Source organism: Phodopus roborovskii, unplaced genomic scaffold, assembly GCF_943737965.1.
Source record: "Phodopus roborovskii unplaced genomic scaffold, PHOROB, whole genome shotgun sequence".
Lineage (NCBI taxonomy): Eukaryota > Metazoa > Chordata > Mammalia > Rodentia > Cricetidae > Phodopus > Phodopus roborovskii.
The window spans coordinates 20839100-20854999 of NW_026126514.1; the positions used below are offsets into that span (position 1 = coordinate 20839100).

The 15900-nt window shown below is 38.5% G+C and overlaps 1 protein-coding gene across 1 annotated transcript in view; it reads right to left on the minus strand.

The window, feature by feature from the left end:
• Positions 1 to 15402: 15402 nt before the first annotated feature.
• The window catches only part of CUNH14orf39 (chromosome unknown C14orf39 homolog), a 31875-nt gene continuing 31377 nt past the window's right edge, over positions 15403 to 15900 (minus strand). The window contains exon 17 of the mRNA XM_051196084.1: positions 15403 to 15679. Within this exon, the coding sequence (XP_051052041.1) occupies positions 15483 to 15679 (197 nt within the window). The 3' untranslated portion in view covers positions 15403 to 15482. The remainder of the gene's footprint in view (positions 15680 to 15900) is intronic.

The following is a 15900-nucleotide window of genomic DNA, read 5'->3' on the forward strand; positions in this document are numbered from 1 at the left end:
AGGAAAACCCACCATCAGAGGAATGAATCCACAAAAGGTGATGCACTCACATAGGCGAGTATTATTTGGGCCCTAAATGGGAGGCGATCATGGCAAATGCTACAACTAGGAACCTCGAGGACATTAAGCTAAGTGAAATAACCTTTCTAGTCACAAAATGGCATTCCACTTACAAAGGAACTTAACATGGACAAAATTTACAGAGACAGAAAATGGAATTGCTACTGGCTAGAGGCTTGAGGAAGATGAAATGGAGAGTTGTTTAATGGGGATGCAGTTTCAGTTGTAGTAGAAAGAGAAGGTCACATAGAATTACAAAGGAATTACCTCAAATGGAAATATTCCTGGGAGATAACTTTCCAAGAAGCCCTGAATATATTCCTGAAGCATGGTTTTCTTTGTTTGTTCGTTTTTTCTGTGCACATACAGCAAGATATAACTTTTTTCCCTGTTTGTTGCTTCTTACTTACTTATTATTAATTAGACACATGAAGAGATTAACAGAACAGTAACGAAGTGGAGAATTATAACTATGTATTATAATATTGTGTGGCTGCTAGTCATCTCTCCCTAAGAAAATGAAGGGACAACGACCAAATGCTTAGGATGGATACGGTGGGCAAGGAAGGACTCGTTCTGGTGAGGCAGAACCGGGTGATGTGACATTCCAGCTGCTCAGAACAGGGCTCTGCCACTTAAAGCTTACTAGCTGTTTATGGAATTTACATTTAATATTTTCAGCAATGGTTGACTGCAGTAAACTGAAAAATGAAACTCATTGACAGAAGGGGACTAAAGAGTTAAACAGATGGTAAATCTGGCTTTGGGTACATTTTACCACAATAAAAATTATTGGAAAGAGTTAAAGTTTTCTTTAAGTAGTTATATTTTCTATTAAAAACATTCTTTTATGTAATATAATACAGAAATGTACTATGAATGCAACAACAGTAAAGTTTCATTTATATTTTAAAGTTAAACACAAAAATAAAAAGTAACTCAGTGACAGTGTTTGCCTAGTATGAGTGATTATATATAAATAAATAGATATAAACAGTACCATCATAGAGAGTGATTTATTGTTGCCACTTTTCATTTTGATCTTTGTATTTATGTCTTGACACAGTTGAATGTGAGTTATACACAAGCATGTATGGCTTTTAATTGTTTTAGATAATGGGGTGAGTGGTTCTATGAGAGCATTAAGCAAGCCTTACAAAAAGATGATGTTCTAGAAGGCACTGCTGAGCTGAGGACAATGTGGCTGTGAGTCAGAGGCTATTAGCACAAGGCTCATCCACCAGGAATACAGATTTGATTACATGTGACTCGTGTCAACTTTGGAGAAATCAGGAGCAAAATGTAAAGCGAGGCGACAGAGAGGTTTCTAAATGAGCCGTTGAGCCTCTGAGGCAGGGTCACATGGCGGCAATTGGAATCCAAAGGGAAAGCATCAACAGGCCAGCTTTACTGTCTCTCAGGTATATATCACTGTTCATTCATTCCTTCAAAAGGCCAGGGGGTTTACCGGGAGTGGTGGCACATGCCTGAAAGTCCTGCTTAGGAAGCAGAGGCACACGGATGACATAGTGAGACCGTTTAAAAATAATCAGAGTTGGGAGGACAGAAGACACATTATAAAAAACTGGGAACAGAGTGTTGCAACCAGGCTCAGTGGCCAGTGAGCCTAGGCTTCTTGGGCAGCAAGAGACCCTGTCTAAGAAAGAAGGAAGGAAAGGGGGTGGGGGACGGACCAAGCTGAGGAACAACACCCGAGGTTCTGAGGTTGTCCTCTGGCTTCCATATACACATGCACTCATGTTCACACACACACACACACATAACCACATCCCTAGCACCTGAAATTCTAATACCTCTTCAATGGAAATAAATAAATAAACAAATAAATAATAACCTTATATTTTCCACTCATCAAAAGGATTCACAGTCCTGACTGGGCATGGTAGTGGAGGCTTAGCTTATGGCAATGTAGAGCCTACATATCCCAAGCTACTCTGTCAATAGCGTTTATATCTCATTCCCTGAAGTATACAAGCAGAGCTTATTCCCAAGCTTTAAAGCCATATAATTCACACTGCTTAAAATCTAGGCGGGTACTGAAGAAAACATTCAGTTAAAAGGTGAATTGCCTTAATACCCATACGGAATCAAGTGCTCAACTGCAATCAAGGTCTCTGCATAGTTAGTGACCATGGGGTTTGGGAACGCTAAAGAATGTAAGAGTTTCAACTTCCTGCTTAAGTTTTAATGTCAAAGACAAATATTCTAGAGATAAAGAGTCCAGGAGAATGCAGAAGAAAGAGGCCATAGTGAACACTTGACTTTGCTACTAAGCACAGCTCCAAGCCACTTCAGTGAACTGGTTCCAGGCGAATTTGGCAGCCTCGTGCTTCATCCCAGACTCCAGGGATCTGAGCTACAGACCAATCCCAATACTGGCCAGCCTGGGCTGCCTCAGGTTCCAAGCCCATTCCTTTGGCTCAAGTATGCATGTCCTCCCCAGTCAGGCCAGTGCCCACAATCCCAGGCTGCAGGTCATCCAAGGCTGCTCCAACCTATTACCAAAAGACAAAAGGTAACAAGTGTGAGCAAAGGTGTGGAGAAAAGAGAACTTGTGTTCACGCTGGTGTGAAAGTATGGTGTATGAACATTATGGACAATAGTAAGAAAGTGCTTTGTAAAATTAAAAATAAACTGGGGGTGGTGATGGTGGTGATGGCATCTTTAATCCCACGCCTTTAATCCCAGCACTCGGGAGGCAGAGACAGGGGGATCTCTAAGTACCAGGCCAGCCTGGTCTACAGAGAGAGTTCCAGGACAGACTCCAAAGCTACAGAGAAACTCTGTCTCAAACAAACAGATAAAAAATAAAAAAATAAAAAAACTACACATTAAAAAGATCACATATATGAGTAAGGAAAATAAAATCAGTATTGAAAATATATCGGGAGAAACTTTGATTGCAACACTTCCAACAATAGACAAGACGTGAACTCTATGTGTTCAGTGATTTGAACGGATAAAGTGAGCAAGGCACACACACAGTGGGATGTTTAAAGGAAGAAAATCTTTTCTATTTGTGACAACTGGAGGACAATATACTAAGGAGAATGAACGAGGCACATAGAGGCAAAACACCTGGAGAAAATTCCACTTATTCATAGAAGGTTGAAAAAAAATCAAAGTCATAGTTGAATGGAATGGTGGTTGCCAAGGAGAAGTGGGAGAAACAGAGAGATGCTGGCTAAAGGGTACACAGCTCCAATTAGATGGGAGGAGGTGTAGCACGCATTCTAATAGCTCTTAATAATAAAAACCTGGAGTTAGGTACTGGGGGCGAAGAGAAAGCTGAAAGATTAGAATAGAAAGTGGCCAGCCACGAGAAAGTCCTTACCTGTACCAATGTTCTTACTCATACTGCATCTTCAGACTGTGTCTCTCTCTTGTCTCCTCCAGCCTTATATTCTTCTCTCCTCCTAGCCATATCCCTTCCTGTCTCCAGGCTGGCCTTGAACTCACAGAGATCCATCTGCCTCTGTCTCCCCAGTGCTAGGATTAAAGATGTGTGTCACCACTGCCTGGCCTCTGTGGCTAACTAGTGTGTCTAGCTTTGCACTCTGATCTTCAGGCAAGCTTTATTTGTTAGATCATAAACAAAATATCACCACAAAGAAGCATCTGTTTAGTATAACATGGTTAACTATGGTCAATAATCCTTTGCTACACACTGGAAATTGCTAACAAGACAGATCTTGCCAAACACCTGACCAGCAATTGTCAGAATCAGTTATGACACCGACACTGGGACTGTTAAGAAAATTAAAGACGCAATGATTAGTGTGCTAGGACTATCATTAAAATACAGACAACACACGAGATCGGATGGATCATTTCAGAGGAGAAATGGAAACCTTTGGAAAGACTCCCGGAGCGTGTTAAGAAGGCTAGAATACAGTAACAAAGAAGAAAACTGACAGGCTCAGCAGTGGGCTTTGCACGTCAGTTGGTATAATTTCTGTAGCTGTTAGTTGTTTTCAAGGTTATTGGCCTGTTATTCTGGTGGCTGACTTTATAATAGACTATCCTTTTCTATCCTTCTTTTAAAAATATCTATCTATCTATCTATCTATCTATCTATCTTGGATGGAGAATCCCATTTTGTAGCCCTGGCAGGCCTGGCACTCACTGTGTAGACCAGGCTAGCCTCAAACTCACAGAGATCCTCCCGCCTCAGCTTCTTGAGTGCTAGGATTAAAGGTGTGTGCTACCACACCCTAAGGACTTTCTTCTTAAGTGTGCCTGCTACACAAACACACTCTAGATTCTGGGCCGTAAAACAATCCTTAACAAATACAAAAAGAAAAAAGCCGTATAAGGTATTCTTTGGGTCATAACAAATTTAAACTTGAAACCAGTGACAGAAGGATCCCTGAAGAATCTCCCAATTATATGAAAATAAATAATTAGCATTTAAATAATTCATAGGTGGTCCCAAAGGAAATGTAAGCATACTTCAGCTATTATTTTTATTTATTTTATGTGTATGGGTGCTTTGCCTGCACATATGTGTCCATGAGTGTGCCTGGTGTCTGTGAGACCAGAAAAAGATGTCAGATCCCCTGGAACTGGAGTTACAGATGATGATGAACTGATACATGGGTGCTGGGAATTGAACCTAGATCTTCTGGAAGAGCAGGCAGTGCTCTTAGCTATTGAACCATCCACTCAGCCATCTAAGCTACTATAGACCTTAAACACTTTAATGTGAAAATAAATATCAAATAAAATTTGATAAAGTAGCACTTAAAATATATAGTGATATACAGATAGAGCTAAAGTAGTACCAAGAAGAAAATCTATAGCACAATATAGTAGAGAATACATCAACAATTATTCAGTTATTAGAATTAGAGAACGCTCACACACAATTAACTTCCTATAAGATTTTTAAGACAGGCAGATCTCTATGAGTTTCAGGAAAGGCTGGTGTACATAATGAGTTCTAGGTGAGCCAGGGCTGCCTAGTGAGACCCTCTATCTAAACAAAAATTATAAGAAACAAAGGCAAGAGAAAAAAATTAAAGCTAAAACAAAGAAAGAGAAGATAGGAAATGATGCATATAAATTTATGAAATTAAAAATAGAAAATAGATAAAACAAACTAAACCAGAATCTAAATTTTCATGGGGTAACAATAATAAACTTGTAAAGCCCTCAACATTAAAAAGAAATCAATGTCAGCTGGGCTTGGAAGGCAGAGGCAGGTGAATCTCTGAGAGTACAAGGCCAGCCTCATCCACATAGCAAGTTACTGGACAGCAGAACTATGCAGACAGCCCACATCACTCGAGAGGCAGAGGCAGGAGGATCTCTGTAAGATTTGAGGCCAGCCTGGTCTACCAAGCTAGTTCCAGGACAGCTTCCAAAGCCACAGAGAAACCCTGTCTCAAAAAAGCAAAGCAAAGCAAAACAAACAAACAAAAAGTCAATGTCACTAATGATAAAAGATTTTTTACAAAGGGGTGTGTGTGGGGAGGTTGAGGGATTGGATTGATAAAATAAAATAAAAAAAAAAAAAAAGAAAGAAAATTCTAAGTCATTCAAAATAAAAATTCTCAGCAAACTACATCTTGAAGTCTGTTTGTAACCCAGGCTGGCCTGAAGCGTGTGACCTTGCTGCTTTGGCTTTCAAGCTCTGCATGCATCACCAAATCTAGTCAAACAGCATGGAAAACATTTAAAGCGGGTAATACTAAGTGCTGTCAAGGCTGGAATGCCCACACAGTGCTGGCGGGAACACAAAACGATACGATCACTGTAGAGGACACCCCTGGGCACTTGGATGTGAAAGAAACACTCATTGCTTAGAAGGCTTATATGCCTGTAAATTCCACATACTGACATCTTAATCCCAGAGGTGATGGGAATGAGGGCTCTCATCAGATTAGTCCCTCTGAAGGAGACAGACCTTCTCTACCATGTGATGGTAAAACTAAAATGGATCATACATGACTAGAGGGCCAACAACCTCTACCACACACCAAATCTCCTCCAAAGCTATGAGAAACAAATATCTGTTTATAAGCTTCCTAACTAATGGTAAGCTTCTAGAAACAAGTATCTGTTCATATGTTGCCCAGTTGATGGTCAGTTTCTAGCACATATACACTATGCTATCAACAGAAATCCTAAACAAAAATATTTATAGGAGTTTTATTTATAATCATTGAGAGTTACAAAAGCCATTAAAGTAGCCCCTGATGTTGCAGGTGACCCTGCTGGGACATCCCTGGGGGGAGGGAGTGAGAAGACTCAGTACCAACAACTGGGTCACTGAGAGTCAGTGAGTAGCAGAGAGTGCTGCAGCCCCAGGTATTAAGGAAGTTAAGCCTGCCTTTATACCCCCTCCGGGGGTCCTATTGGCTCAGGCAGCTGACTTTCCTGCGCCAAGCAGTCTCTCTGCACAAAGCCAGGCTGGACTCAGGGAGGAAATGCCTGCCCCACATACTCACCTGGGCAGGGGCGATGCAGCTTGAGTAGGCTGGTGTGCAGTTTCTCCTACACCCTTCTCTCCTATCAACAGGCTGACAGATAAGCTATACTATAAACACATAGTGGACTAGATCTAAGAGTGAAAATGAACTACATATTACTATGCAAAGGTAAAGTGTAAATGCATTTTCCTATATGAAAGGAGCCAGACCCTGACAGATATGGATTCTATATTTTTATTATAGGACATTCTGGAAAAGACAAAACTAAACAGAAAACAGATCTGTGGCTTCCAGGCATCAGAAGGAGAAAGAGGAGTCAACTAAAATGGGACTAGGGTTGTTTGGGGTGATGGAACTATTTTGTGTGGTGCTGTGGGAGTGGATACAGGGTTCTTTGACAAAATCCATGAAACTATAGGCCACAAAAAACATTTACTGTACATAAAATTATAAAAACAGATGGCTCAGTGGGTAAGAGCGGTTGTTGCTCTTTCAGAGGATCAGGTTGGACTCCCAGTACTTCATGGCATCTCCATCTCACAACTGTCTGCAACTGCTGTTCCAGGGGATCCAATGGCATGGCCTCTCTGGGCTTCACAGGCACACATGTGGCACAAATACACACATGTAAGAAAAATATTAATAAGGATAAAATAAAAACAAATCTTAGAACATAGAACTGTAGAGATGGCTCATTTATTAAAGGCTAAGGCTCACTAACAGAAAAACAAAAATATATAAACTTAAAATCAAGCAGGAAATTGGGAAGACAAAGGTGGAATGTAGATGACCAAAATGAATCCATACATACGTAAGTCAATGACGTAATCATGCTTAAAATGTAATGGAGACAAGCAGCCAACTAAAGACAGTGGAAAACATTTATTTTGACAAGACTGAGGATCAGAAGATATTGTGACCTAGGCTGAAAACTGGGTCCCTCCCCAGAGATATACATAACCTATTTCCTGGAATCTGTGAATGTTACTGAAGATGGCAACATCATTAAGTTGAGAATCTTGAACTGGGGTGATATTCTGAATCATCAAACAGATCCTAAAGATACTGCATATATCCTTATAAAAGGGAAGCAAAAGCCAGGCAGTGGTGATTCATGCCTTTAATCCCAGCACATAGGAGGCAGAAGCAGATGGATCTCTGTGAGTTCCAGGCCAGCCTGGTCTACAGAGCAAGTTCCAGGACAGGCTCCAAAGCTACACGGAGAAACCTTGTCTCAAAACAACAACAACAACAACAACAACAACAAAACAAAGGAAAGCAAAGATTTCATATACAGAAAGGGCATGTGTAGGTAGAACAGAGAGAGATCTGGAGATGCCAGCTGTTTTAGGTAATTTTATTAACTGGATATGGTAACCAATGGCCAAATACCTATCTGTTTTTTTTTTTTTCTGTGAAGATTTTTTAAAAAATATATAATTAACTTTTTTTTTTTTTTTTAAAGAGAGGATCTCATTATGTAGCCTACCCAGCCAGGACTATATAAGCCAGGCTGGCCTTGAACTCAAAGAGAAAGCCAAAGAGATATCCTCACCTCTGCCTCTGTAGTGTCCAAAGTACTGGGACTAAAGAGTATGTGACACCACCGTTTAAGAGATCAGGTCCTATTATGTTACCCAGGCTCCTCCTAAACTTAAAGTGATCCTCTAGCCATAGCTTCTGAGACGTTGGAACTGCAAGTGTGATCCACCAAGCTAGTTTTGTGATGAATGTTGAAATCTAAATAGACTTTGCATAAAGTGAATTATCATCCACAATGTGAGTGGGCCTTATCCAATCAATTGACCTTAAAAGCAAAATCCAGGGTTGCCCAAAGGAGAGGGAATGTATCTTCAAAACCTCAACATAAAATACCCTGCTTGAGTTTCCTGCCTGTCCTGTGTAACAAGATAAATAAAAGACACAGAGACAGATATTGGGGTTCAGGCTTCAAGCTGAAGATCAGAAAAGCAAAGCAGCCGGGCACTAGCTCTCACTCTACCTCAGAGTGAAAGGTGATCTTGGCTCCACCAAACCTCAGACTACTGCCACTCCTCAGAGTAGCTGGAGAATCCTGAGACTTCAATGTCTTCCTATCCTTAAAGATAGATGTGGCTGGAGAATGAGTCCCTGATATTGACTACTGAAGACCCTGCTCCTATCGTTTATACCCCTCTAGTGCTGGGATTAAAGGTGTGTGACCTTAGGTGCTGAGATCATCTTTGTGTGAGCTCTTTCTCTTTAGGACTACATGGATCATGTGTAGATCTGGGTGGCCTTGGACTAACAGAGATCCATCTACCTCTTAATTCTGAGTCCTAGGATTAAAGGTGTGTACCACCACCTCCTAGCTCCTGGCTGCTGGTATTAAAGTTGTGTATAAAGGCCTGATCTCTATAGCTTGAAGCTGGCTTTGCTTTCTGAATCCTCAGGCAAGGTTTAAGTAATCATAAACAATATATCACCACAGTTTTAGACTCGACTTCAGTATCAAATTTTACCAGAACGTTTAGCCCGCCAGCTCACTCTGCGGATATTAGCCTTCCTTCTCTGAATCCTGACCTCTAATTCTTTAATGTAAATCTAGATGGATAGGTGGACGTATGCGTGCTACTGTTTCTGTCTCTTTGGAGTGATGCACCACAAGCCACATGTCAGCAGCTATCAGAAGATGAAGGCACACTCTCCTTCAAAGCCTCAAGAGAAAGTAGATCCTGCTGACATCTTGACTCCAGCCTACTAAAACCAACTTTGGTACCACAGAACTCAGAATGTTGTCCATTAAAAAAACTACTGGGCTAATTTACTACAGGAGCCACGGGAAAGTAATATGATCTAGTAGGCAAATCCATTAAAAACATTTTATACATCAAACTACATCACATATTAAGATTGAACAAGATAATATTTATACATGGTAGACAATGACATCCAGGTTTCTGGCTAGCATAAAAAGCAGTTACAAATAAAAGAAAATAATCAGGTTTCTCTTGCCACTGTAACAGCTAACTCAGAAGGAAGAGGTTATTGAGCTCATTTTGGAGGTTCCAAGATCAAGTTCAGACACACATGAGAATTGTTTCATTCCCTGGTGAGGGAGGCAGATGGGCACACTATGCAGGAGTACATATAGATGCAAATGGTCATATCTTGGTTTTTGTTTGTTTGTCTTGGTTTTTCAAGACAGGTTTTCTCTCTAGCTTTGGAGCCTGTCCTGGCACTCACTCTGGAGACCAGACTGGCCTCGAACTCACCTACATTCACCTGCTTCTGCTTCCTGAGTGCTGAGTGCCAGGCTGCAAATGGTCACATTTGATCAAAAGCATGGAGATAGGGTAGCAGGGTCCTACAATCCATTATGCCACAATGACTCAATAACGTCCCACTCATAAAACTTGCATCACCTTCTATAGTGGCTTCCTGGAGACCGAGCCTTCAGTATATTTACCCTCAGGATTTAACATGAGAACAGTGTTCAAACCACACCCAAAAAATGAACCATGTTGCTCAATTACTTGTATAAATGAATGTTTCATCTTTATCAGATAGACACTATCAAACATGTACACTGGTAGAGGTGTGTGTGTGTGTGTGTGTGTGTGTGTGTGTGTGTGTGTGTGTGTTCCTCCAGCAGTGACATCATAGAAGCTTCTGTATGCTTGGTACACATGTGCTTTGAGAATTTCTTTCTTCCTTCCTTCCTTTCTTTCTTTCTTTCTTTCTTTCTTTCTTTCTTTCTTTCTTTCTTTCTTTTCCTTTTTCTTTTTTCGCTTTATTGAGACAGGGTTTCTCTGTGGTTTTAGAGGCTGTCCTGAAACTAGCTCTTGCAGACCAGGCTGGTCTTGAACTCACAGAGATCCGCCTGCCTCTGCCTCCCGAGTGCTGAGATTAAAGGTGCACGCCACCACTGCCCAGCTGAGAATGGGAGTCTTGACTACTTTTGGAGTAGTACTCATAAAATCTTTCCTAGGCAGGAACAAGATTAGTCTAATGTTGTGGTTTGAAAGAAAATGGCCCCCAAAGGGAGTTGCACTATTAAGAGGTGTGGCCTTGCTGGAGTAGGTGTGGTTTTTTTTGGAGGAAGTGTTATTACTGTGTGGGTGGGTGGGCTTTAAGATCTCCTATGCCCAAGCTATGCTCAGTGAGACTGTCTACTTCCTGTTGCCTGAAATATGCAGCACTCTGCTCCAGTACCATGTCTCTGGGCATGCCAACATGCCCTACCATGATGATAATGGACTGAAACTCTAAGTGAATCATCCTAATTAAATCTTTTCCTTTATAAGGGTTGCCAAGGTCGTGGTGTTTCTTCACAGTAACAGAAACCCTAAGTAAGGCACATGATTCTATTAAAATAGTTTTTTCCTTAAACAAAATTAGATAGCTGGGCAGTGGTGATGCATACCTTTAATTGGGAGGCAGAGACAGGCAGATCTCTGAGTTTGAGGCCAGCCTGGTCTACAGAGTGATTTCCAGCCAGAGCTACACAGAGAAACCCTGTCTTGGGAAAAAAAAAAAAGCAGGAAAAGAAAAAAACTTAGATATGCAGTGATTACTTTCTTCCAAATGTATTAGTGGACTCTGGAATTTGCGCCCATGTCTCTGAAATTTTGCTGACTAAAAATGAGGACAGTTACTGGAAGAGGTGGCCTATATTCTCAGTATTTGGGGATTGGAAATAGGGTGGTCAGGAGTTCAAGATCATCCTTGGCTAAATACCAAATTCAAGGCCCAATCTCAAAAAAAAAAAAAAAAAAAAAAAAAAAAAAGAGAAAAAGAAAAAAAAAGGAAGTTTTAATTTGAAGACAACAGCAGATTTATCTCAAAAGGAATACTTCCCTTCCTGAAAGCTATAGCTTCCATAGGTATCTGCACATGCTCCTGCTGTGAATGGCCTGATACTTAAATGGAACACAACCTGCAAAAGGTAGTTCTTTTCTCCTTCTTACCTTATATCAAGATGGCATTTAGTCAAATGTATTTTTTTTTTAAAGGAAGGTAGTTTTCTAATTTTTGGTGTCAGTGGAATTAAAGCACAGGACAACCCAGACAATTGCAACTGCATTCTAAGTGGTTTATATCTAGGTTCTCTCAACACTGACTACGTGGCCAGTTTAACTCCCTTGGTTATTCCATTTTGTGAGTGTGTGTATCCAAATGTGAAGTAAGAGGTCAATTGGATATTGTTCCTCAGATGCCATTCACTTTGGTTTTTGTTGTTATTGTTTTGAGGCGGGATCGATTCCTTCCCTGTAACTTACCCATATGCTATGCTGGCTGGCTAACGAGCCTCAGGGATTCCCATCTCTGTCTACCTGGTGCTGGGATTACAAGCACTAGGGGTTTCATGTGGACTCTGAGGATCAAACTCAGTTCTTCATGCTTGCACAGCAAACACTGATGGGTATTGTCTTCAGCTCTGGGCACTTGCTTTCTGGTACTTAAAATACAAGCTCTTTATTGTCCTCAATTTCAAATCCGTCATGACCTACATGAGTTCTACCATATTTATTAAACTCAATTTCTTGTTTTTCTTTAGTTCAGTAAGACTATTTTCCTTCATACATAGTATTTTTTCTTTTACTGATTGTTTCCCCCTTATATAGATAACGTAGTCTGCTTTTCCAATTTAGTTCAATTTTATTAATATATATTTATTAAAAACCTGCTAAACATTAGCCATGAGAGTTGGCCAACAAAAAAGTTCAATGCCCAAATGCCATCAATTGGAACCTGGATAAGAACATTTGCTATGCAAGCATGGGGATTGATGTAAGCTCAAACTCCCAGTACCCATGTAAAAAGCTGGATGTGGATGCATGTACCTTAACTCTAACATTTCAGGGAGAAGACAAAGAGAATCCTGGGAGCTCCGTATCCATCCATCCAGGCTAGCCAAAACCAAGAGCTCCAGGTTCAGTGAAAGACCCTATCTCAAGACAATTCAGGAGGAGAGGAAGGCTTCTGTACATGCACGGGCATACACACTTGAACACTCACATCTATGTATCACATAATTATCCACTCAACACAACAAATAAGCAAACAAACAAATATATAAATAAACAAATAAATGCCATTAACTCAGAGCTGTAGGTACAGTTTAGTAGTAGAGCCTACTAGTAGTAGAGCCTACATGAGCAAGACTCTGAACCCAATCCCTGAAGAGTTAATGATGTAAAGGCCTCAGATGGACTGAGAAACTCCAGACAGAAAAGTTAACTTGACTGATAACATTGTGCAAGCTTCTAACAAGGAGATCCATATACCAAACCCTACTTCAAGACTGGAGGGGAATTGACCTACTGATGGAATCTTCCATCCTTTGTTCAGTTCTGTAAACCCCCAAATCCCTTGGTACTACATGCACACAGTTTCTACTCTTCTCCTTCAGCTGTTCTGATAAAAGGGCAATTCTGCTCCTGGGGATGCCTGTCTGCTTTCTATTACTTTCAAGTTGCCTCCATCAGCTATGATCTATAAGGAATCCCCAGTCCTCAATTAGTTAGCTAATTAACTAAAATGCTTGCATAGCAGCATCAACTTACTCTTGAAAATTTTATAATTTACATACCTTAGTCCTAATTAAAAGCCTACTTCTTCAATGAATAATTCCTTAGGCTTTCCAGTCCATACCTTAACTCTTTTCTATAACATCAGTACAGTCTATTAAAAAAAAAGATAACTATTTTATTGTAGTATTCTGTTTGTTCTTATGTTTTGTCTTTTCAATTATGCTACATGTTCTTGAATATAAAACTAAACTATATGTTCTCAAGATGACAGGTGTACTTAGATATTTTTAAAACACCATTTTATTTTGCTTTATGTATTGACTTAAAGTAAATTTATACCACTGTACTACATATTATTAAAATTAAAATAAACTATGAAATTTCCACTCAAGGCTAAGACAAGTTTTGAGTCTCTTAAAACATTCCAATTCCAACTTTTTTTCTTTCTGATTTAGTCAGTATCTTTATCATATGTCATATCATAAAAAAGTATCTGATACAAAAACAAAAATGGATTTTTAAAGTATATATGAATTATACAAATGAATTTCATTATGACATTTTCATCTGTGGATATAGTGTGCTTTGATCATAGTCAGTCACACACACACACACACACACACACACACCAATTATCCTGTCTTGAAAAACTCTTAACTTTGTTTCGTTTTGGTTTTTTTGAGCAGGGTTTCTTTGTGTAACAGTCCTGACAGTTCTGGAACTCACTTTGTAGAGCAGGCTGGCCTTGAACTCACTGAAATCCTGCCTCTGCCTCCTGAATGCTGGGATTAAAGGTATGTACCATCATGCCCAGTGAAAAACTCTGATTTCTAAAAGATATTTTTTCAAAAAAATGGATTTCCGTTTGTGACTATTTAATTTCATATTTAGTCAAAGAATGTTATATAACTATAAAACTCTACATTTTAAATTAGAATTCCTTTTCATCTTTTAACCAGTTACTAAAGGTTTAGAGTTTTTAAAAATATATAGTTTGTGTCTGGATAGATAGCACAGAGGTTAAGGGCATGGGCTGCTCTTACAGAGGATGTGGGTTCAATTTCCAGCACCCACATGATGGCTCACAATCATCTCCAGGCCCAGGGAAATTTGATACCTTCTTCTAACTTTTGAGGCACCAGACACAGTGCACATAGAGACACATATACCAGCAAACATTCACACAAGATAAATATTTTAAAATATACAGTCTAAAGTAGTCTTAAATTCTTTCATTAGTTGTATCAGCCTCCTGAAATCTTTGGAAAAGCTTAATTCAATAAACTGTGACATACGATAGATATTCTGAAGAAGCCAGACAAACCTTCACTCATATTTTATTGTGTATGTTGAGAAGGATAATTCCATGCACATACACCAAAATATAGTAAGAAACATTTTTTTTGCTCATATAACAGGGATTTTTTTTGGGGGGGGTGTCCAAAATCGAAACATTGAAAATGGCTTTAGAAAGCATTTGAGTTTTAAATAATGAACTTCTTGTTGGCAGCAAGGAGAAACCAAGTAGGTATTCTCTGAAGTTTGATCATATATATGGAAAAAGATTTAAAAATCTGTCAGCAATTACACATCAAAATACAGAGTAATACTCTTTATTACTTGATAATGCAATTTTAAAAGCACATAAAGATATTGAGCAATGTATATAATTTCATCAAACTTTATACATTTTAATTTAAGCTATACCTAATTGACAAATATGGAATATAAAAAAACATGAAATACAAATATGAAACAAAACATGTTAATATGAAATGTTCCTTGTTGAAGATGGAAAACAGATTTATTTTTATTCTTCAAAAAAGGTTTAACCAGAGACATAGCAATACAATTTTCAGATATTAGTCTTTCTTTCACTTTTCACTTTTTAAAAGACATAGTAACATAACAAAATTAGAATTTTTACTGTTGTTGCATTTAGAAGAAAATAACATAAACCTTTACTGTCATTGACATTAATTTTTTAAGATTACTATCAGAATTCCATTCTGTATCCTACAATAATGAAGCATATATAAAACCCAGTGATTTATTTAAGACTTTTAACTGCTAAATATTAATTTTTCAGTTATCATTAAAAGGTCTTCTGATCATTTGGAGGCATTCTTATTATTATCAAAATAACTAAAATACTACCAGACTAAAACATAAATCCCAGGGATAAATGGACAACATTATAAAAAAAAATTAATGAAAATGTACCAAAGTCTCTAAGATAGAAGGACTGTCTGATAGGGTTTATAAAGTCAAAATCAAAATAAATAATGATTAGTTAATGTTACAAACAAAAATAAAATATTCAGTACTTAAATAACTTCATGTAGTAACCAATTACTACTTTAATGGGCAAAAATATATCTTCAAGTATTCAGTGATAATACAGATTTTTTCTACATTATTATAGAGCATTAATTAGTTCAAAAATAATAATTCAAAAAAACATAAATTGTGTTTTATCTTGTGAGGATGAAAAATCTTTTGAGGAAGAGGAAGATACTGTATTGTGATCCTGTTCAAAAGAAAATGGAAAACTAAAGTCATCCTTTCCAGCTCCAAATGTGTGAGTTGAAGAGTCTGAGGGAAAGGAAAATGTGAAGGTATCTTCTTCTGGTTTCCCAAATAAGTTTCCTGAAGAATATAAATATTAAAATATTGTATTCATGTTATATAAAAGTTAACCTACTAGATTACAGAGTATTACATACAATTGATGAACAATGAATTTAGCAGATAGTTAAATGTATTCTTCATATACATAAGGCATTGCCTTTAGTATATGGAAAGGTACACTCTAACTTAAGCTCTACTTACAAATAATTTGAATTCAAGTGTGTAAATAACTTGTATAC